The 22954-nt window shown below is 41.5% G+C and overlaps 3 protein-coding genes across 3 annotated transcripts in view; 1 reads left to right on the top strand and 2 right to left on the bottom strand.

The window, feature by feature from the left end:
- The first annotated feature begins 46 nt into the window (after positions 1 to 46).
- Positions 47 to 11929, top strand: LOC130165477 (protein EFR3 homolog B-like). The gene is made up of 24 exons (XM_056370794.1): positions 47 to 279; positions 1195 to 1331; positions 1371 to 1499; positions 3887 to 3963; positions 4441 to 4568; positions 5292 to 5442; positions 6011 to 6132; positions 6292 to 6441; positions 6618 to 6713; positions 7135 to 7213; positions 7654 to 7789; positions 7881 to 8033; positions 8120 to 8231; positions 8329 to 8380; positions 8954 to 9126; positions 9267 to 9342; positions 9523 to 9684; positions 9775 to 9906; positions 10012 to 10079; positions 10373 to 10506; positions 10646 to 10737; positions 10820 to 10868; positions 11006 to 11112; positions 11281 to 11929. The coding sequence occupies exons 1-24, from the start codon at positions 188 to 190 to the stop codon at positions 11413 to 11415; spliced, it is 2742 nt and encodes a 913-aa protein (XP_056226769.1). The 5' UTR covers positions 47 to 187; the 3' UTR covers positions 11416 to 11929.
- A 2350-nt stretch (positions 11930 to 14279) lies between these two features.
- Positions 14280 to 16573, bottom strand: LOC130165458 (pro-opiomelanocortin). Its single transcript, XM_056370769.1, has 3 exons — positions 16420 to 16573; positions 15381 to 15501; positions 14280 to 15114 (listed from the first exon to the last, which is right to left on the bottom strand). Exons 2-3 carry the CDS (start codon positions 15495 to 15497, stop codon positions 14566 to 14568), a joined length of 666 nt encoding a protein of 221 aa, XP_056226744.1. The 5' UTR covers positions 15498 to 15501; positions 16420 to 16573; the 3' UTR covers positions 14280 to 14565.
- Positions 16574 to 18572: 1999 nt separating this feature from the next.
- The window catches only part of LOC130165652 (uncharacterized), a 37317-nt gene continuing 32935 nt past the window's right edge, over positions 18573 to 22954 (bottom strand). Inside the window, 4 exon segments of the mRNA XM_056371100.1 lie at positions 18573 to 19866; positions 20019 to 20065; positions 20360 to 20533; positions 20622 to 22710. Of these exon segments, the coding sequence (XP_056227075.1) occupies positions 19319 to 19866; positions 20019 to 20065; positions 20360 to 20533; positions 20622 to 22710 (2858 nt within the window). The 3' untranslated portion in view covers positions 18573 to 19318.

Below are 22954 nucleotides of genomic sequence, written 5' to 3' on the forward strand. Positions count from 1 at the left end.
AAATGTTCCTGTTTGAAAACAGTGGGATGATCCTGCAGCTGAAACGCCCAGATGCAATCAAAGTTTTTGGTAACACGGCTGCCACACGTGCGCTGGTGTCAGAGACGGTCCAGCGTGCAGAGCAAAGCCGATCGATCACACTCATTGATTATTGATCTGAGCCGCGCGGCCAGCTGAGGCTCAGCAGATGTTACATAAGCAGCTGTTGGTCTGTCAGAGGGAAATAACTGGAAGAGAGCAGCGGTGGAGACGAGGAGGTCGGAGTGTTTTACAGGACAGGTAAATATTTTATTTCATTTCATTAGAACCCTGTCGCAGTGTGATCAGTTCAAGGAAGATAATGATTGATTATAGATTGAACTACCCAACGTAAGTACACATGCATTCTGCATCAGTCATACTTTTATATTTGATACTGAGGAACATTTTACTGATAATATTCACTGTGTTTTACTAAAGTAAAGGCTCTGAATATTTATAAATTTATATATTTTGTTTTACTTTTCTACTTAATAATTTCTTTTATTATTTTATATCTCATAGTATTACAGTGTTTTTTCAGGGAATTGTTGCACAAAGAGGTTTTAGAAAATGTGGATACCAATAATATGTTTCCTGAAATTTTACATTTTATAGAAAGAAGAAGAAAATTAAATGCAAGTATGTATTTAACAAATGTCCCACCAGAATTTATTCCTGGCAGAGTGATGAAATGACATTTAGATTTTAAGAAAATGAGATAAAATATATAATATATTGTACATCAGTACGTAACACATGAATATATAATAAAGTTTGTTCTCGGCAGCTTATGAATTAGGTTAATTGATGTGGTTGATACGTGTGATGTGGGTGGAGCGGCTCAGTCCTGTGAAATGGACTGAATCTCTGCAGGATAACTCTGGTGTCCCGGCATCAAGGTCGTGACTGCAGCTACTAACGCTGTTTGTTTTGTTTTCCATTGTCGGATCTCTGTTATTGTTTTCCATTTTCTGACTTGCTGAAGACTTTGTGCTTCACATGGAGAAACTTTATTTAGGTCTGCAGAGCAGCAGGAGTTGAAGTGAAGGGGTTAAGATCCAGAGGAATGTGGGGAGGCAGGAGGTGGAGGCACGAGGCTTTTTTCATTTCAATCCAATTACTCTACCTCCGCTCACTTTCTCCATCCCTCCGTCTCATCCTCCTCTTCCTCAGGACGCCTTCTCCTCCTTCCAGGTCGACCACGGCGATGACGGGGACTCTGCCCAGGTTTCCCACAATGCCCGCCTTGCTCAGCTCCCTGCCCCGGGGCATCAACCCTCCCACTTTACCCAGAGGCATCACCATGCCCAGTCTGCCCACTTTACCCAGTTTACCCAGCATGCCGCGAGGCGTGACCATACCCAGCTTGCCCAGGGGTATGTCGCTGCCCAGGGCCGTTGCCATGCCAACCGTAACCCAGGCTCATCGGAGGCTGCTGCAGGACTGCTGCTCCGTGCTGGACCATCAGACACCAGGAGGTAACAAGTTACTAACTGTGATCAGTTAGCTGGAGATTTTGATTGATTTTCTTATTTTTAATGAACCCTCCGGAGTCTGTCTATTGACCAATGAATACACTGATCAATGCACTGATCATGTTTTATTTATCCTAACATATATACATAACATAACCATTTATTTAAATATCATCTAGAGACAAGTGCTAGTATTTCATCTCTGCATGTTGGCCATGTGAAAGAAATGTTTAAATCTGTTTACATGTAAACAGATTGGACTGTAGTTAATTATCAGCAGATTCATTCGTAATTAAAATAATCATTATTTACATTAAAATTAGCTTCACGTCAAACAGCTACAACAGCAAGGTAGTGTTAACTGTTTATTAATGTATCAGTATAAACTGTAACAGCATTAATTCTCGCTCTGGGTTGTAGTGATGTACTTTCATGTCGTCGTCTCTGTAAACACAGGAGGGTTTTACTGAGTTCAGTCCTGCAGTGTCAGTTCTGCGTTTTCAGCTCCAGTTCTGCAGGTTTCTGATCTGATTTTTTTTCTGTTTCTGCTGGAATGATAAATAAATCCAGAGCAGATTATAGAGCGCTGAGCTGCTGCACATGGCCCGGATCTCACACACACACAGGAAAATCTTTCACGGTTAAGAGCTGGACAGAATATTAATACTACTCTGTATTAAATCTGTTTATTCTGTTTTAAGGACAACAAACACGACTCATTAAAAAAACATGAAAACCATGAAAACACGAAACCTGAAACCTGCAAAATGAACAACAACTAAAACAAACAGACGTGACGTGAAAACGTTTTCATGTTTAAATCAGGCACTGAATGTGGAGATATGAGGTTTTTAACTGACAGTGATGATGGTGAATGAAAGGAGGCGGGTTCAGTGTGTGTGTGTGTGTGTGTGTGTGTGTGTGTGTGTGTGTGTGAAGGATTAACTACAAGCGTGTGTGTGATGGAGGAGACAGTGTGTCTGTGAGCTGAAGGAGTCGTCTTCATGTACGGTGAGAAATATTTTAATATTTATTACATTTTTCTTCTTCACTCATCTGAATGTTGTGATGCTTCGTTTGCAGTTTAGATTTAACCAGTAATGAAAAAATAAATTATGAATTTCCTTTGATGTGACGTTCAGCTGCAGATAAATCTGATTTCCATGTGTTGTCTTGTTTATTGAGCAGGTGTTGAAAACGAATAAATATAAAATCTAAAACAGATCATCTCAAAAAATCCAGACCTCACACCATTAATTCACCTGTTAACTATGATGTAAAGGTATTTTTCATCAAATGTTAAAAAGATAATTCATTAATTTTACTATTTTAAGGTATTTTGAATGTGTTCCCCATTAAGTTTAAGGGGTAAACAAATTTGTTTTGTTTGTTTTCAACTGCATCACAAAAGTAAAAACATATACAATACTGAGTCAAAATAATAACTTTTTAAGTAATATATTATGTGTGTGTGAATATATATATATATATATATATATATATATATATATATATGGGTTCTGCTCCACAATATATTGAGTATTAAAAATGCTCAAGAAAGAATGAAAAGTTGTACATAAAACTTTTAAAGTCAAAATTATGAAATAAATCGAATTTATGGCTTTAAGGTAAAACTAAATCTTGAGGCATCAAGTTAAAAACCAACAAAAAATTAAGTTGATTTTAATCTTTACATTAACATTTTGATAATTATAAGTTAAATACGGTTCGAGAAACACATCTGGACGCCTGTGGGAGACGGAACAAGAGGATTTCTCATGATGTCAGACAAGTCGTCAGTTATCAGCTCAGTGCCTTGCTCAGCAACACTCCGACATGTTTGGGGATTGAACCTGTGTCCTTGCAGTGACAGCGAGGACTCTTTAAGCTGCGCTAACTAAAAAACAACAATATAAACACATTATGCAACAAGCCACCGCAGGATTAACGCTTAAGATGTAGTATTACTAATACATTGTAGTGTGTGTGTGTGTGTGTGTGTGTGTGTGTGTGTGTGTGTGTGTGTGTGTGTGTGTGTGTTTTGTGAGTTGACCAGTGGTGGATCTCTTGTCTCCTTTAATCTCCCAGAATCTATTAAACTGAACATAGAGAGAGATGAAAAATTAAAGAAGAAACAAGGTCAAACTCGACAGACACTCTACCGCCCCCGTGTGGCTGTAACGTTCATTTATTCATTTATTTATTAATGGACACAATTTGGAATTTAGAAATCAAAACCTCAAATTAAAAATCCTCTCTGAATAAGATTCCAGTCGCTGGTTGTTCCATGACTTCATCCTTCTCTCTCCAGAGACACATGACACGTGTTGAACCCACGCCGTCAAAATATTCTTGTAATTCTTGCACTGACCCGTCAACTCTGTGTCCAGGTCTGTGCGGCTGCTGCTGGGCGCTGCGTCCTCGCTACAAGAGACTGGTGGACAATATTTTCCCAGAAGACCCAGAGGTAAACACACACTCATATTCTGTGACTTTACTGTCTCATTCGATTAAAGGGTCAGTTCACCCAAATGACTTTCCTCTATTGGTAATGGTATTTATACACGCAGGTAGCACAGGTGTATTTGTCTGGGTTTTTATCTGCAGGTGAGTCTGATTATTGTTTCAGGAAGGAGACAGATTAAACCAAAACTGTCTGTGTGGATAAATAACAGAAGAAAATCTGATTTGAATGTTTTTTTTAAGTATTGATTTGGGTGAACTGTCCCTTTAACAGAAGGACACACAGGCTGTTCGTCTTATGTTGCTGATTTCTTTTGTTTGTCTGCAGAAAAACTAAATGAACTTTGCTTTATCATAATGCACCTTAATGTTTACTCTTGTATTTTAACTTTTCTCTTCCCTTTTAACTTCTATGTATTTACTATTTCTTGCATTAATATTTATGAATGTTTTAATATTAACAAAACGTGTTTGTGTTCAGGATGGGCTGGTGAAAGCCAACATGGAGAAGCTGACGTTCTTTGCTCTGTCGGCGCCGGAGAAACTGGACCGCATTGCGGCGTACCTGTCAGAGCGCCTGACCAGGGAGCTGAACCGCCACCGCTACGGGTCAGTGCACACACAAATACACACTGATACACAACAGCAACAACACACACAAAATCTACATCCATTTTGACATGAGTGTGTTGGTGTTTCAGCTGTGGTGGAGGAAGTACTCAGCCCTTGTACTTCAGTAAAAGTAGTAATACTGCAATGTGAATTTAGGCCTGAATACTACTGAATACTGAGAGATTTCAGTTCTTGATTTTTAATAATTTGTCTTTATTATTTTTATCCGTTTACAATTAAATCTACAACACAAAGTGCCACAGTAACTAAATACCATCAGGAAAATGTACTTAAAGTATTAAAGGTAAAAGTACTGTGAGTGTTATATCATATCACTAGATTATCATTAATATAAAAGCAGGATTTTACTGTTGTAGTTGTTTGATGTTGAGTTTTAACTATTTTATAGCAACTAATGATCATTTTATTTATGAATCTTGTTCCATCAGTTGATCATTTCAAATCAGAAGATGGTGAGAAACGACGTCCCAGTTGCCCCAGTGTGAAACCTTCATAATGTTTGTCCAACCAACCGTCAAAACCTCAAGATTATTAAAATAAATTAAAGTTATTCAAGTAGTTGTTTTTGGTTTTAAAATACACAGGAAATAAGAACGAAAACGAACAGAATACGGTGCAAAAATAAACTACATAAAAATGTAGCATGAAGAGACTCAGGTTTGTACCGGAGTGAACATTGGGCAGTTACCTGTGTTTCAGGTATGTGTGTATCGCGATGGAGGCGCTGGAGCAGCTGCTGCTGGCCTGTCACTGTCAGAGCATCAACCTGCTGGTGGAGAGTTTCCTCAGTACGCTGCGTCTGCTGCTGGAGGCCGACAAGCCACACCTCCACATCCTGGCCACCAACTCTGTACGTCACACACACACACACACACACACACACACACACACACACACACACACACACACACACACACACACCACACACGATACAGCTGGACTGACAACATCCAATAATGACACAGCAAAGGAGGAAATACAGCTGGAACTTTATTAGGAACACGGAGGTTTTTAAACTGTATTTATCATGTATTCAGATTTATCTTATATATTTTAACTGTCACCAGGAATTATAACGTAAATATAAAAACATTATGGAAGTGTGAACGAGCAGAGGGCCGAGTGAGTGTTAGAGCAGAGCTGACAGATCATGATCGTGTCCTACACGTATTTATGTAATCTATAAGCCTTGATATTTGTATTTACCCTTGGAAGATGTGCAGTATACACACACACACACACACACACACACACACACACACAGGGATTATCAGGGTGTGTCACAGCAGGTTTATCTCTGCTGGAAACGTTGATGCACGTCCCTCAGTTCTTCCTTTACTGCAGATGTGGTCGTGTCTTTGTTGAGTTGTTTTCAGCTCTGTCACAGTCACCAGAGGCTTTTGTGTCTCTTTGTGTAGTTTGTGAAGTTTGCGAACATCGAGGAGGACACGCCGTCGTATCATCGCAGCTACGACTTCTTCGTGTCGCGCTTCAGTGAGATGTGTCACTCCGAACACGAAGACGCCGACATCCAGAACAAGTGCGTCTGTTTCTGTCCGTCATCACAGAGCCTCCTACCTGTGATGATACTGTCACACCTGCTGCCGTTGACCAATAGGAACGCAGATACTGACCGTCCAGTTAGTGGTGATGTAACCTCTGAATGTGTGTGTGTGTGTGTGTGTGTGTGTGTGTTTAGGATCCGTGTGTCAGGGATCCGCGGTCTGCAGGGCGTGGTCAGGAAGACGGTGGACGACGAGCTACAGGTGAACATTTGGGAGCCTCGTCACATGGAGCAGATTGTTCCCGCCCTGCTGGTCAACCTGCAGCAGCACACACACACCAACAGGTAAACACACACACACACACACACACACACACACACACACACACACACACACACACACACACACACTGACACTACAAATGAAATTTTATGATTTTTTTTTTTTGTAAATACTCAAAAAATTGTAACGTGTGTGTGTGTGTGTGTGTGTGTGTGTGTGTGTGTGTGTGTGTGTGTAGTGAGTCTCCAGCAGAGCAGACTGAGGTGTGTTTCAGAGAGCTGTTGGGCCGAGCTGCTTATGGACACATTACCAACGCTATCAGACCTGTGCTCATGTAAGATACACACAAACTACAGTAGACGCAGTATTAGCAGTAGTTGTTGCAGTAGTACCTCTTGTAGACGCAGTATTAGCAGTAGTTGTTGAAGTAGTACCTGTTGTAGACGCAGTATTAGCAGTAGTTGTTACAGTAGTACCTGTTGTAGACGCAGTATTAGCAGTAGTTGTTGCAGTAGTACCTGTTGTAGACGCAGTATTAGCAGTAGTTGTTGAAGTAGTACCTGTTGTAGACGCAGTATTAGCAGTAGTTGTTACAGTAGTACCTGTTGTAGACGCAGTATTAGCAGTAGTTGTTGCAGTAGTACCTGTTGTAGACACAGTATTAGCAGTAGTTGTTGAAGTAGTACCTGTTAGCAGCTGCTTCAGTTGTGTTTTCAGTTCATTCACAGTGTGTTTTACTCTCCGTGTGTTTTCAGGCACCTGGACAGTCACGGTCTTTGGGAAGGACGGAGTTTTGCTGTTCGATGTTTTCAGATCATCATGTACTCAATACAGGTTAGTAATACCTGTAATACTACAAGTAGTACACTACACTGGTACCATGTACTACTCTGTGGTACCAACTCTAAACTACTACCTGATAGTTATTATCTTTTCACCAGTCTTAAATTAAATGTATCTAAATGTAATTCGCTAAATTTTATTTAACTTAATTTAAACTGAATGTATTTAACTGAACTCTGTATCTTAACTGTATTTAACTGTACTTATCACAACTTTATTACCTTAACATTTATTTACCTTTTAACTAAATGTGCTGCACCTTACTAAACTGAACTCTGTATATACATTTAAACTACTTCGTTGTAATCAAATGCACTTAATTGTACTTAACTGTAATTAATTAACTGTACATTGGTTGTACTTGACTGTCTTTGGCTTGATTTTATTAGCCTGTATTTCTCTGTGTTGTTCCACTTATCTGTTCTCCTCAGTCCCAGCATTCCCACCTGGTGATCCAGCAGCTGTTGGGTCACCTGGACGCCAACAGCCGGAGTCCAGCTTCAGTCAGAGCCGGGATCGTCGAGGTTCTGTCTGAAGCTGCTGTTATAGAAGCTACTGGGTCTGTAGGTGAGTCCGAGTCTGTTCAGTGTGTTTGTGTCTTCTGCGTTCACGCCGTTCGCTAAGTCTGTCGTTTGTGGTATTTGAATGATCCCGTCAGGTCCCACAGTCCTCGAAGTGTTCAACACGTTACTGCGGCAGCTCAGGCAGAGCGTCGACTACGAGCTGACCGGTTACTATGACAACGCAGGAAAACACAAAACCACCTCGCCCGAGGAGAAAACACTGCAGGACGCCGTCATCAAAACTATCGGTGAGGCCCGGACGCGTTTGTGTTCTTGTTGTGATGAAATACTTTTTAAGGTGGTCGCCTCATTTGAAGTGGTGTCATCTGTCCAGGGTCCTTCGCCAACACGCTTCCTGTCTACCAGAGGTCAGAGGTCATGCTGTTCATCATGGGGAAGATTCCTGTTCCTGGTATCTACCCCGCCCTGGGGTCGCCCAATGCCGGGTACCGCTCTCTGAAACCGACTTAACATGTTTGAGATATTTTAAAATCTAAATAGTGAACGTGTGTGACGGTGCCGTGACCTCCCTCTGTGTCTCAGGTTTGAAGGCAGCAGGATGATCCAGGTGATGTTGTTGAAGTCCCTCCTCCAGGTGAGTTCAGTTTTGCGAAGCTTCAGTCTCTCTGGCGACAAAACTACTAAACTACTGCTGAGTTAAACCACAAAGCAAACACACCTACTGAGTCGTGGGACCTCGTGGTCGTATCCCTCCGCCACTCAGACTACTTTCAGGTTACATCCCTGTTTATCCAGTGTCATATCAAATATTAACCATTTGTGTGAAATTTTGTCATAATTACTGTGTGAAGTCTTGAGTTAGAGCTTGACCTTTGACTTTTGACCATCAAAATATAATCAGTTCATCCTTGAATCCGAGTGAATGTTTGTACCAAGTTCCCTGAAGGCGTTACTGAGACATCGCGAGAGATTCACAAGAAGGAAAACCCGGAAACATAATCCCATCGGCTCTGACTCTCGCCGTCGCAGTTACAGTTAAAAAAGTATTAGTAGTATTTAGCTGTAGATTTGATGTTTCTGGGACTTTCGAAATGCAAACCTGCTTCCATGGGCCTTTAGTAACCCTGCGTAAAGACGTCCAGGAAGACCGTCCATACTGTCTCTATAACAGAGCCTGAGGACTTGTGTAACCTCTTCCCTGCCTCAGGTATCACAGCGTTATGAGAGCAGTAATCTGTTGACGGCGCTGCCCTCATCCTTCTTGGAGCCCCTGCTCTCCTTCACTCTGATGGAAGACCCTGAGATCCGTCTGCTGGTTCTCTCCATCCTCACCTCGCTCATCGACCGACGCCACAACGCCGCCAGACTCACCACAGCCAGGTCACATCCCCACAGACACAGCACAGACCCCATGATCAGAGGGGATCGATCCCTATGTTTCTGATGAAGTCCACTGGCGCCATCTTGTGGCAGACTCATGTTACTGCACATAGACAGACTCTCTCTCTCTGTGTCTGCAGTGTGGCGTTTGATGTCTCAGTGTTGGAGCTGAAGGAGGACAGATGCTCTCGACAGGACAACCTGTTCATGAGGAAGGTAAGAGGATATAACGTGACGCCGCTAGTTTGAGGAACAGAAATATTAGAATGCCAGAATCTCCAGTAGCATGTTGTAGTACAGTAATGACAACTGTGTGTGTGTGTGTGTGTGTGTGTGGTGTGTGTGTGTGTGTGTGTGTGTGTGTGTGTGTGTGTGTGTGTGTGTGTGTGTGTGCAGCATGCTCAGCGTCTCTACAGACATGTCTACCTGGCCTGTAAGGAAGAGAGCAGTGGGCAGAGCCACTACCAGGCTCTCTTCACCCTATTGGCCGTACTGAGTGTGGAACTGGCCAATGAGGAGGTGGTGGTAGACCTGATCCGATTGGTCCTGGCCCTGCAGGTGAGCAGAGCTTCTGTTTATAATAATAATAATGTTGCTGCTTTCTCTCTGATTGATCATCCCTCTTCTACTCTGTGATCTGCTGCTCAGGAGCTGGCGTTGTCCAATCAGGAGTGTCTGTCAGTGTTTAACCGCTGCAGCGTTCATGCCGTCTGTGCCGCCTTCCTCAACCTGCTGTCCCAGCTCGGCCCGCCTCCACCGCTGCACGAGCACGTCACCCAGGTGTGTGTGTGTGTGTGTGTGTGTCAGAGTGAGAGAAAATGACAAATGAAGGTGTGTGTCAGCACAGCATCACATATAGTTAATTTATTTCTCATGTATCTGCAGGTCATAGAGAGTCGACAGAGTGACGCTCCACACCTGCTGCCTGAAGACGTCCTCTGTGACCAACCCAGGTAGAGAGACAAATACAGACAGTTGAGAGAGAGAGAGTTAATGTTATATTAAGATGTATATGGAGCCGTAACCAGGGTTTTTAAAAAATATAAACTATACCTTATAAATAAGTTAAAAAAGACATTAAATCATAAAATTCTTCAACTTTTCACTTGAATGTCCTTTAAATTTATAAAGGTCTTAAATATTTCTTCTTCCCTGCAGTAGACAATAACATTAGGTTTAACTTTTCATTATGTGTGTGTGTGTGTGTGTGTGTGTGTGTGTGTGTGTGTGTGTGTGTGTGTGTCAGACTGCCAGAAGGTGAGCTGAAGGTGGACGAAGCCCTTCTGTTCACCCAATCAAAGATCTGCGAGGCTCTGACAGGAAGCAGCTACAGTGCACACGCCGAATGCTTCAACACACCGTACATACCTCAGCTCTCAGGTGCGCGCACACACACACACACACACACACACACACACACACTGAGCAGGAAACACACAACATAAGACTCCATGCTTCCCTCAGTGCTGAAGCTAACACTGTTGCTTCTAGTATTCAGACTGTACTGTGTTTATTTCAGATGAGGATCGTCTGTCGAAGAGGAAGAGTATTGGAGATGTCGTCTCCCTGCAGATTGACATGGACCCTCAGTACTGTCCTGATGCACAGCAGGTATCTATCTGTCTAGCTAGCTATGTAGCTAACTATGAAGCTACGTAGCTATCTATGATGTCACCATCTCTCTCTTCTGTAGAAACCTCAGACGGAGCACATCACCTTTGAGACACTGAAGAACGCCATCGGTAGGTGTTTGATTTTGAACCAGTGCAGACGGATCAAACAAGTTCACATGAAACCTGCCGTCTTCACCCACCCACGTTATATGGAACAGCATGAAACCAGTCAGTCAGTCGTTCTGTGTTAACATCCTGTCTTTCAGAGGACAGAGGGAGTGTGGAGGAGGAGGAGAGGAGGAAGAGGATGGAGGTGGTGGAGAGGTTTCAGACGGCTCCGTTTGAGGAGATCGCTGCTCACTGTGGAGCCAGGGTGAGAGGGTTATTGTACTGTAATTATGATTATACTTATTGTACTGTAATCAGTCAGCAGCAGAGAGGCGTCTAAGTCATCCTCATTCTATGAAGAAGCCCAACGTCTCTCATATAGACGGACGAAATTTACAGTATTTCTGTAAGATGACTTGTTTTCTCTCCACAGACCTCATTACTTCAGTCTAAACTGGATCAGGTCTTTGATTTGATCATACATCCTCCTCCGTCTCCGTCCGGACACTCGCCACCTCGCTCCACGCCGCTTTACGAGATGAAGTTTCCTGACCTGTGCGTCTATTAGATGCGGATGCACATTCAGCAGTAATTTACCAGCTGGTTTTGTGTTGAAGCTCTTTCCTTACTTAATGTGACGTGTTAGGAGACGAGGGCACAAGGAGGTAGGGAAGGTGAGAAGGAGTTAGGGGAGGATGAGTCACATCAGCCCTTACACTGGTTCGATTAAATAAAAACATGTAACATGAATTTTTTTTGCTAATTTCATGTCAAAAGATGTTTTGTCTTTGCTGCCGTGTCCTTTAAAGTCAGATTTTATTTTGATTTGAATGATAAATTGATTTATTGATTTCTGATTCCAACCTTTTGTTCATCATTCAGCCTTTTTGTTTTTTTTTCTGTTTTAAATGTCTGTGAGAGATTTGTCACTGTGTCATCAGAGGTAAATCTGTACACTCGGTAGAAGATGCTCTAATAAAATATTGATATAAATGTGTTATTTTATTGATTCATTGATCCACAGCAGCAAAATCTGTTGTTTATATGTTGTGAATATGTTTTGTTATTAACAGTATCTGTAATTAATGATTCAGGCCTTTTTCTGATTTAATTAAAATCAATAATTATAACATAGCTTTTTTTTGCAGAAGCAAATGATTTTCTAGCTGCCAGGTGGAAAATGTTTGATGTCCCAGAACTCATCCATCGTGAGTCGGAGGTTGGAACAGATGATCATCTAACTGGTGAGGATACCTACTCGTACTGTATGTAGAGCTGCCGATCTTTACGCATTTTACGTAGCAGGAACGTTTTATTACATCAGGGTACGTTGGTACGATGTGTCGCTGTAAACTACGTGCAGTACTCAAGGCGAGCAGCAGGGGGCAGCAGCGTCTCGTCTGCTGACTAAGAGAAGAAGAAGAAGACTTCGACCAATCACAGCGCTCGGTTCAGTCCCTCAAACTTTAAGCGGGAATAATTGATGAACAACACGGCAACAGGAACCGGTTTGCTGCTTCCTCAGGTAAGGGCGGGGTTTTAACTCGTCTGCACAGGTTAAGGGGCTGTGGAGGATGTGTGCAGTTGATCATGAATTGAATTAAATTAACGCAGACTTGCTAAACCTGTTAGGCTAACGTTGATAACGTCGGTAACGATTGGTAAGGTCTAACGGTAATAACGTTAGCCTAACGTTACGTAATTATCAAGCTAGCTTCCAGACATTTGAATTAGCAGATGAACGTTAATTTATGTTGTCCGTGTGAGGCAGATTAAACGTTAAACGTGACTTTTCATAGAATTGCGCCTCAGAAATTACTTACCGGAAGTGTGTGTGTGCGCGCGCGCAAGCCCTGTATTTAAATTAAACGTGAGGATAGATGATGACACTGAGAAACTATCACAACATCCGTTTCTGTACTTGAAAATGAAAACAGGTTACAATATATAAAATTCTTATTAAATAATTGAAATAACTGAAATTTACTCATGTTTTATTAGTTTGTATAAGCACACATATTATCGTACAATAAAATACTATATATATATATATATATATATATTATCATGGAAACAATGGTTTTAAACTGAACGTTTGACCTTAACTGTATATTGTTATAATAACGGACGAGGCAGAGGTATGAGTTCATTTCCAGAACCACTTGGTTTATTCCAGCTACACAAATCTGCAGCTTGGCATGTATAACTAGGTAAACTAGGCAGAGGGACTCAGCAACTTCCTTTCACCAGGTAAAACCCAACACAACACACCCAGTGGACCAGCCCTCACCCCGTTTCCACCAATCACCTGCATGCACCATTACCATCCCATACTGATGATTGGCAGGTAGACAGAGACTATAGTCTGACTCCGCCAAACCGAATTTGACCACACACTTTACCAGAATATTATAATATAACCCAGTGATCAAGTGATATTTTAGAAAAACATGGTCAAAGCTCCAAAACTTATAGTGAAAACCATGTTTTAAACTGCAGGCATAGTATCTAGTGGAAACCAGACTTGTGTTTCCAATGCAACTGACAGTAACTGTACTGACTGTTGAGTCACGGATATGTTTATATATATTTATTCCCACTTGCTAGAACTGTGTTACTGAGTGTTTAACAAATAAATGTAAAATCAAACTTTTGTAGACAAAAGGGTTGTTGTTTGTTGTCATTCAAGTCAGGTGAGACAGGTGACAATGAGCCCCACTGTTGCCAGTGGTGGCATCACAGCAGTCTCTTCAGCTGTCTTCAGCTTTCACTTACTTTAATTAAGTGTCATTTATCTGCATTTATAATCACAGATTTATCTGCAATCAACTCGAATCTGCTGATAAAATCATTCTGACGGTGTATCGGTCGTGCATTACTAAGGACCTTTTCTTTCCTAAACTTAAATTTGTTGCTTATTTAGTCATGAATATGTGTGTGTGTATTTATATATATGTATGTATGTATGTGTATATATATATATATATATATAATTACTATTATTGGTAAAAAGACAAATATGCTTCATTTTAAAACAAGTCAACCAGAGACAGCGTGTTCAACCAACTCAAGGAGTTAATTTCATTTAAATCAGCAAAGTTGATGGTCGCCGGCTGCAAATGTGGAAATATGTTTGAAATCAAGCACCCGTTGTTTTTAAAAATTAGTTTATATATGTATTCCAAGTGGCAAACCTGCCACCGTTATCGTAAACCACTTATGAGTCGTGGTATTAGTCGGCCTGGTGAAGACCGTGTTGCAGGTTTGTCGAAACAGAAGCTGCATCTGTGTGAACTTCAGGTAAGACATTCATTGCTGAATTTAACTCTTCTGTATTAATATTTAAGTGTAACTGTAGAAACGATAGATAGATAGATAGATAGATAGATAGATAGATAGATAAATAGATAGATAGATAGATAAATAAAACACTTCTTTTGCTTGCAAATACTTCTTTATGTTTTCATATAATTTACAGTTATTTACACAAATCAATAAATATCAAAACTTCTTTCTCACTCTCTCTCTTTATCTCTCTTCCAGTCATTCAGGATCAAGTCACAATCAGCAGTTTCAGAGCTTTTTGTTGGTCACTAACTTGTCTGCTAATGAGCTTCCCTGGCTAATGAGAACTCTGCTGCCTGCCTGTCAGCTGTGTAAAAAGTAATCTCTCTCTTTTTCCTCCCTCTTTCCTTCCCTCCTTTCCCCCTCCTCCCTCTCACTTCTGCTGCTGTCCATCTTTGTTGATGACGTTCTTGAAGAGTGTGAGCAGCGGCCTCTGGCTGCGCTCATCCCAGCTCTTCATGAAGCCGCCGTAGCGTTTGTTGGCCGGCGGACCACTCCAGCGAAAATGCTTCATCTTGTATGAACCGTCTTTCTTCTCGCCATCCGAGAGCTGCTGTTGCTCCTCTTCCTCCGCCTCCTCCATCACCTCCTGCACCTTGTCCTCCTCCTCTGCTGCCGCCAACAACTCACTGGCCAGCTCCCGCCTCCTCATCTCTCCGGGGAAAACCTCTGCAGACTCCTCCTCCACGCCGTTAGAGGTGTAGACTTTGACTGGGCGGCGCTTGCGACCGACGGGCTTCCCCCAGCGGAAGTGCTCCATGGAGTAGGAGCGCTTGGCCTGAGGTGAGGAGGAGGAGGAGGAGGAGGAGGACGGCAGGATGAAGGAGGAGGGGTCTGACAGAGGGGGAGGTTGGAGGTGGGCGTTGCCTGGGATGATGGGGGTCTCGGCGGTGAGGTCAGAGTGACAGAGCTGGATGCACTCCTGCAGTAGAACAAGGAGGTGTAGTGAAGGTAAGAAATAAGAGGGTTTTTTTTCTGTTATTTTTTCTGAATAAGAACAAACTCAGAAAAATGCCTCTGATTCATGAAATGTGATAATGTGATTTTTAATTTAATATCATCCAATGACAAAACAGCAACATAAAATACACTGAATATTTAGTGTCACCGTTGCACGCTGAGTGTGTACCCAGTATAGTACACAGTATAGGTTATATAGGGTGTATGTAGTGTGTGTATGTGTGTTACCATCATGCTGCTCTCAGAGCTGAGGTCATGACAGCTCGGATGCTCCCAGCACTGACTGACAGCTCCTCTAGCCACATCCACAACCACCACCGCCACCAATATCCACGCAGGACACATTCTCCTGTTGGCCAATCAGAGACAAGGACACAAATTACACATCTTACTTGATCAAACATATCATTAAAAAAAAGTTTTTGTCACCTACTGTAGATAAAATTTTCTTTTATACTATTTTATGTATAAAAACAAATATAATATAATATACGTAATATAATGTACACTTTAATAAATACAGTATAATTGTTGATATTCAATCGTGATCTATAGTCTTCAGCTTTGTAAAAACACATTTTTGAGATAATCCAATGTGTTTTAAAGGGTTTATTTATCAAAAATAAACACTTTCAATTATTATGTTCAATTTATCAAAAAAATTCAAAATCACTATTTGTGGAAATACATAGTTTTTACAGGACAGTGATGATACAGTATATTGCATATATATACCTAACTACACTATAAACTATATATACTAAAATATATATTGGAATAATTGTACGTATACCTATAATTCGATTAGGATTCATTATTTTTGCACATATATTTTACAAAATTATTATTTATTACACAAACAATTATATAGTCTATTTATATATGTATTATAACATATGTAAAGTATTTAGCTTTTGATTTTCATTTCCCTAACAAATTAAATTTCCAACTTTTAAAAATGTGTCATATCCTTGTTTTATTCTAAATATCTGAACTTGTCCCTCATATCTTTATCTTATTACCAACCTTTTAAATTAGTACTTATTTAAATTATTGTAAGTTATACTTTGATTTATAATCTTGTCTTTTATTTCTTAACTCTAGAAAAGCATAAAGAAATTTTGCTGTTAAGATTAAATTTTATCATTGAAAACGATTTGGTAGCAATTTTGAAAACTTTTTTAAAATGATTGACTCAGTAGTTAGTATTAATCAAAGAATATTTTATAACTGAAATGATTATACAATTAATAATTAATGTTCTCACCACTCTGTCCTGTCTCTGTCTCTCTTCTTCCTTCTCTTATTGCTGGTGTTTTCTTGTCGTTCGGCCGTCAGACAGAGAAGTCTGTCGTTTCTCCTCTTTTGTTGCTCTGACCGTTCGGCTGACTTTTATATTCTGTCAGCCAAGGACACGCCTGCACACACACACACAGACACACACACACACACACACACACACACACACACACACACAGATAAAACAACGTCATCGCCAAAATTCATTCATGCTGGTAAACACACACTGCTAGATGAAAATGGACAATCAATGAAATATCATCCTCCTCCTCCTCCCACACATATTTTCCCTCCTGTGAAAACCCTGTAACTCCACAAGCTGAACTTTTTTAGGAAGAAACATTCATTCATTGATTATGTGATAATTGAATATTATTGCTATGTATTGGTTATTGTTTATTTGTAATTTAATTGTTTATCTGCTTTCTGCTCTGTTTTCAGGTGCAGATTGGACAAAAAAAAATGAACAACAACAAATCCAAACAGGTGGGCTCAAAACTTTAAAAACAAACAAAATTATAACAAAAAGACCAAAACTGCAGATACCAGGTTTTCCCAGGATGTACGTGACATTCACCGCCTCAGGGCTGCGTGTTAAATGTCAGACGGCAGATTTGGCAGATTAACACCGAACTGTCATGTCATCACCGGAGGGAAGGCGGGATTCAAACCTGTGAGTGATGGTTTACAATTACACACAGACACACCTGCTGCAGCATCTTCCCTTTGTCTGGACGCTCAGTGTGACTAATACTGAAGCGCCACAGGGTTTATCTCATTTAACGGACCACTCGGGAAAGGTGAAGAATACGAAGCTCAGCTTTCAGTTTCGGGATCCACCTGGAACCTCTTCCAGGCTCGATGTCCACTAGAAAGTTTTCTTTAAGGATCTACATCACTGGGAGTCTCGTTAAAGCTCATCTACAGTGTTCTTTATCCACCATGAACCTCTCTTGAAGCTTTGTGTCCACTGCAAAGTTTTGTTTTCAGGCTTTGCATCCACAAAAAATGTATTTAGAGCTGTACATCCCCCAAAAATACTTCATACACATCTCTCTGAGGTTTTACATCCCTTAAAAAGTTTTCTTAAAGTATCTACATCCACGGGAGTCTCTCTTTAAGGCTCTATGTTGCACAGGAACCTCTCGTTGAAGCTTATTTTCCAGTAGGCACATCTCAACAGGAACCTCTTTAAAAGGCTCTACGTCTACTTTAGTTTTCTTAGCGGCATATTTCTCTTGAAGGGTCTACTGCCACCAGGAGTCTCTGTTTAAGGCCCTGCATCTATCATTCCTCTGCGTTCACGATAGTTTGTGATATTGTGTTGTAAAATATGAATGGTTGCAGCAACAGTAGAAAAACAATGATAATAATAGTTTTAGTTTTCTAGTTTGATCTTTTTCTTGAGAGATGAGTTTTGACCTTTTAGATTAGTCTTGACTACTTGACTTACCTGCAATCACATCATGTTCATTAGAATAACAGTAATTGGTGTTAAGTACATGAAAAATCATGGCTTTGGACATAGAGGTTATATAAAGTGTTTTCTGAAGCTTCAGTACTTCATGTCAGTCAGTCATAGTAAGTAATTCCTCTGAAGGGCTGTTTTTTTGTTTTTCTAATGGAACAAATTGAGGAGCATCTGGAGGCAGGCAGGTAAATATAAACCCATTAGACCGCTCGCACAGCCTTGAACCTCCATTCAATCCATTACACACAACACAAACACACACAATCGTATGTCCAGGAAGAAGGAGGTAATGGCATGATGAGGCAAAAGTCAGACGAGCGGAGCTTAAAGGAAAGACATTTTAACGACACATTATCAGAAGTGGAGGCACTACATTCACCTGCTGCAGTCATTAAATTCAGTCGGTCTTTCTGTGTTTTGTCACAGCTGCTCTGCTCTTCATCCTTTGCCCAGTGTCTGCTTTTGTTAATATATACATATCAGAACCATACATGAGGGGAAATGCAAAGGTTTATTCTCATCTCGTCTTATTTTAGTTAGTTATTAAAATAAGTACATAGCAACTACATTGACAAAAGTGTGTGGACATCTGAACAAATTTGTGGATGGTGGTGAAACTGCTCCAGGCCCAAGAAACAAAGAAATTCATGTATAAAGAACATTTCACAATCTCTTTATTAGATGTGATTGTTTGTGGCACAATGATGTTTCAGTCAGATTGCTTTACAATGCTATTACTGCTAAAGGAAGTGTATTATTACCAAATGTGTTAAAGGTATATTGTGAAAACTGGTAAAAAAGCAGTATACTTTTTATATACTTTCAGTTGGTACAATTCTTTGTCAGTATATATGCAATATACATTTCAAAATGTGAATATATTTAAAAAAAAAATAATACTTTCTTTTTTGTGATGTCAATTCATTAAAAAAATTAATCAAGTTAATCACATAAATAGGCTGTGATTAATCATGATTAATCATATGTTTAAAATACTACTAAAATACTACTATTTACTTCTAACAATAGCAATAGATGTGCTTTGCCCGAATACGGTACTTCAGACTTGTACTTTGGTGGAAAGACAGTTAATCACTGCAGTATATACACAGAACTTTGGTTTTATCTAAACTTCTATTCCAAAGCTTTTTAAATCAAAATTTGCCATTAAGCACACTGGGGTCTGTCTCCTCATTCCGCACTGGAAGACTATGGGAGGAAGTTGCGGTCAATCTTGTGAATATGATTAATTTGTGTTAAAATAAATAAATATATATATATATATATATATATATATATATAACATGTTCAGGTTTACAGATTAATAATGAGCATTAACACGTTAACTTTCACGGTCCTATTTTTTTTTTTTTTTTAACAGGGGAGACTCTCTCTGCTAAACTGAACACAGAGACACTGAGGAGTGAGTCCAGAACCAGGACCTAAACCTAAACCCAGGATACAGAGGTTCAGTGAAGGTGGTGTTGAAAGTGTGGAGGTGGATCAGTTTGTTAGAGGAGACTCTGTAGAAGGACAGAGAGCCAGCAGGACAGTCCACATACACTGCTACTCTGTCAGAGACAGAGGAGGAGGAGGAGGAGGAGGAGGAAGTCACTGTCTTATTGTGACTGACAGAGTAACCATCACTAGAACATTTCAGACTCCAGGAATGATCGTTCCCTCCAAGCCTGCAGTTTTCACTGTTTCCTTTCCTGCTGATTCCTCTGTAACTCACTGATACATCAACCGCTCCGCTCCACTCGACCTCCCAGTAACAGCGACCAGTCAGACCAGTTGAACACAGCAGCTGAGGCCACTGGTCAAATCTGTCTGGATGATCAGGATATGACTGATCCTCCTCCACAAGTGTCACCTTCCTGTTGTTTTCAGACAGTGTGATCCTTCTGTTCACTGTGTTTGTGTCGATTGTGAGTTCACAGGAATCTGATGGAGAGAACAAGACACAGCTGCAGTTATTGATCATCTGATCAGTTATTGACAGTTTGATGTAGACTCCTGACATCAGTGATGTGACAGTTTGAAGACGGTTGAATGTGCTGCTTTGTTTTCATCAATCCCATTAAAAACACACTTACACTTCCTCAGACCTGGTGTCAACCATCGGACTCCACCAGGCTCCGCCCTGAAAGGAGGAGGGGGGTCAGACCAGCACGTTCTCTGTCAGCATGCACACATGGACATTACATGGCTCTCATACACAGACTGTTTGATTACTGTGTTCAGATGGAGGCTTGTGTCTATGGATGTACGTTGATCACAGAGAAACAGGAAGTGGAGTCTTCATCTTTAAATATACAGAGTAGGGAGGAGACATGGAGAAGATACTTCATCACCTTGTCTAATAGTAAAGTCTGCACCTGCATAAAGTCCCTCCTCTATCAGACAGTGTGTGTGTCTGCAGCAGGCCTCTACATACCTGAGAGTGTCCAGTCTCCAGTCTGGATCCTCCAGTCCAGCAGACAGAAGCTTCAGTCCTGAGTCTCCTGGATGATTGTAGCTCAGGTCCAGCTCTCTCAGGTGGGAGGGGTTGGAGCTCAGAGCTGAGGCCAGAGAAGCACAGCCTTCCTCTGTGACCAGACATCCTGACAGACTGAACACACAAAACAACATACAGGAAGCCTCTGTCAACACCTGGTGCTCTGTTAAACTGTCAGATAAACAGGTTGATGGATCCTGACCTGAGAGTCTCCAGTGAACAGAGTGGACTCTCCAGTCCAGCAGACAACAGCTTTACTCCCGAGTCCTGCAGGTCGTTGTTACTCAGGTCCAGGTGTCTCAGACTAGAGGACTGGGAGCTGAGGGCTGAGGACAGAGCTTCACAGCTTCTCTCTGAGAGGTTACAGCCACTCAGTCTGAAGAGTTGATCATGAGGAATTAAAGAAGAAAGGAAGTTATTTTCTCTCCTGTTGAAAAGATAGAAGTGTCTTTTATATAATGATGAATAAATCAACTCTCTCTACACTTACACAGCTGTTTTAGAGACCTCAACCACTGGCAGCAGCTTCAGAAGAGCCTCCTCTGAAGCAGAGTATTTCTTCAGGTCAAACACATCCAGATGTTCTTCTGAGGACAGTAAGATGAAGACCAGAGCTGACCATTGAGCAGGAGACAGTTTATCTGTGGAGAGACGTCCTGATCTCAGGGACTGTTGGATCTGCTCCACTAGAGAACGATCATTCAGTTCATTCAGACAGTGGAACAGGTTGATGCTTTTCTCCGCAGAGGGAGTCTCTATGATCTTTTTCTTGATGTACTGGACTGTTTCCTGATTGGTCTGTGAGCCACTTCCTGTCTGTGTCATCAGACCTCGTAGGAGAGTCTGATTGGTCTGCAGTGAAAGACCCAGGAAGAAGCGGAGGAACAAGTCCAGGTGTCCATTTGGACTCTGTAAGGCCTCGTCCACAGCTCTCTGGTAGAAATTTGTCTCTGCAGATTCGTTTTGTCTTGGTTCAGACTTCTTGGAGGTTGATTGTTCTTCTGACATCAGATTGTCTCCAGAGTTGATGAAGGTCAGATGGACATGAAGAGCAGCCAGAAACTCCTGAACACTCAGATGGACGAAGCAGAACACCTTGTCCTGGTACAGGCCTCTCTCCTCTTTAAAGATCTGTGTGAACACTCCTGAGTACACTGAGGCTGCTCTGATATCGATGCCACACTCTGTCAGGTCTGATTCATAGAAGATCAGGTTTCCTTTCTGCAGCTGCTCAAAAGCCAGTTTTCCCAGAGACTCAATCATCTTCCTGCTCTCTGGACTCCAGTGTGGATCTGTCTCAGATCCTCCATCATACTTGACCTTATTCAGTTTGGACTGAACCACCAGGAAGTGGATGTACATCTCAGTCAGGGTCTTGGGCAGCTCTCCTCTCCTTCTGGTTTTCAACACCTCCTCCAGAACTGTAGCAGTGATCCAGCAGAAGACTGGGATGTGGCACATGATGTGGAGGCTTTGTGATGTCTTGATGTGGGAGATGATCCTGCTGGCCTGCTCCGCATCTCTGAACCTCTTCCTGAAGTACTCCTCCTTCTGTGGGTCAGTGAACCCTCTGACCTCTGTCACCATGTCAACACACTCAGGAGGGATCTGATTGGCTGCTGCAGGTCGTGTGGTTATCCAGAGGCGAGCAGAGGGAAGCAGTTTCCCCCTGATGAGGTTTGTCAGGAGCACGTCCACTGAGGTGGACTCTGTAACATCAGTCAGGATCTCAGTGTTGTGGAAGTCCAGAGGAAGTCGACACTCATCCAGACCGTCAAAGATGAACACGACCTGGAACTGATCAAACCTGCAGATTCCTGCTTCTTTGGTTTCAGTAAAGAAGTGATGAACAAGTTCCACCAAGCTGAACTTTCTCTCTTTCAGCACATTCAGCTCTCTGAAGGTGAATGGAAATGTGAACTGTATGTCCTGGTTGTCTTTGTCTTCAGCCCAGTCCAGAGTGAACTTCTGTGTTAAGACTGTTTTCCCAATGCCAGCCACTCCCAGTGTCATCACTGTTCTGATTGGTCCGTCTCTTCCAGGTGAGGCTTTAAAGATGTCTTCTTGTCTGATGGTTATTTCTGGTCTGACTGGTTTCCTGGATGCTGTTTCAATCTGTCTGACCTCATGTTCATCATTGACCTCTCCAGTCCCTCCCTCTGTGATGTAGAGCTCTGTGTAGATCTGGTTCAGAAGGGTCGGGTTTCCTGCTTTAGCGATCCCCTCAAACACACACTGGAACTTCTTCTTCAGGTTAGATTTAAGTGTAGGTCGGCACATAGCAGGAGATTCTGAAAGTATATTTAGTATAAGTGGCTGTGTCTAACTTTTTCACCAACAAGAGAATGGAGTAAGACTCTAAACAAAGTCACACTGTTAGCTACTCCTCACCGCCCCCTTGCCCCTCCCATCCTGTTTGCTGAAACCATGACATGAACAACAGATGCCTGGTTGCAACAACCTTTGCAAGGCAGCCACTGGTCAAAAAATAGAGTTAGATGAATAACAAGCAGCATTACAACAACACAATAACCA

This window comes from Seriola aureovittata, chromosome 24 (genome assembly GCF_021018895.1).
Source record: "Seriola aureovittata isolate HTS-2021-v1 ecotype China chromosome 24, ASM2101889v1, whole genome shotgun sequence".
Lineage (NCBI taxonomy): Eukaryota > Metazoa > Chordata > Actinopteri > Carangiformes > Carangidae > Seriola > Seriola aureovittata.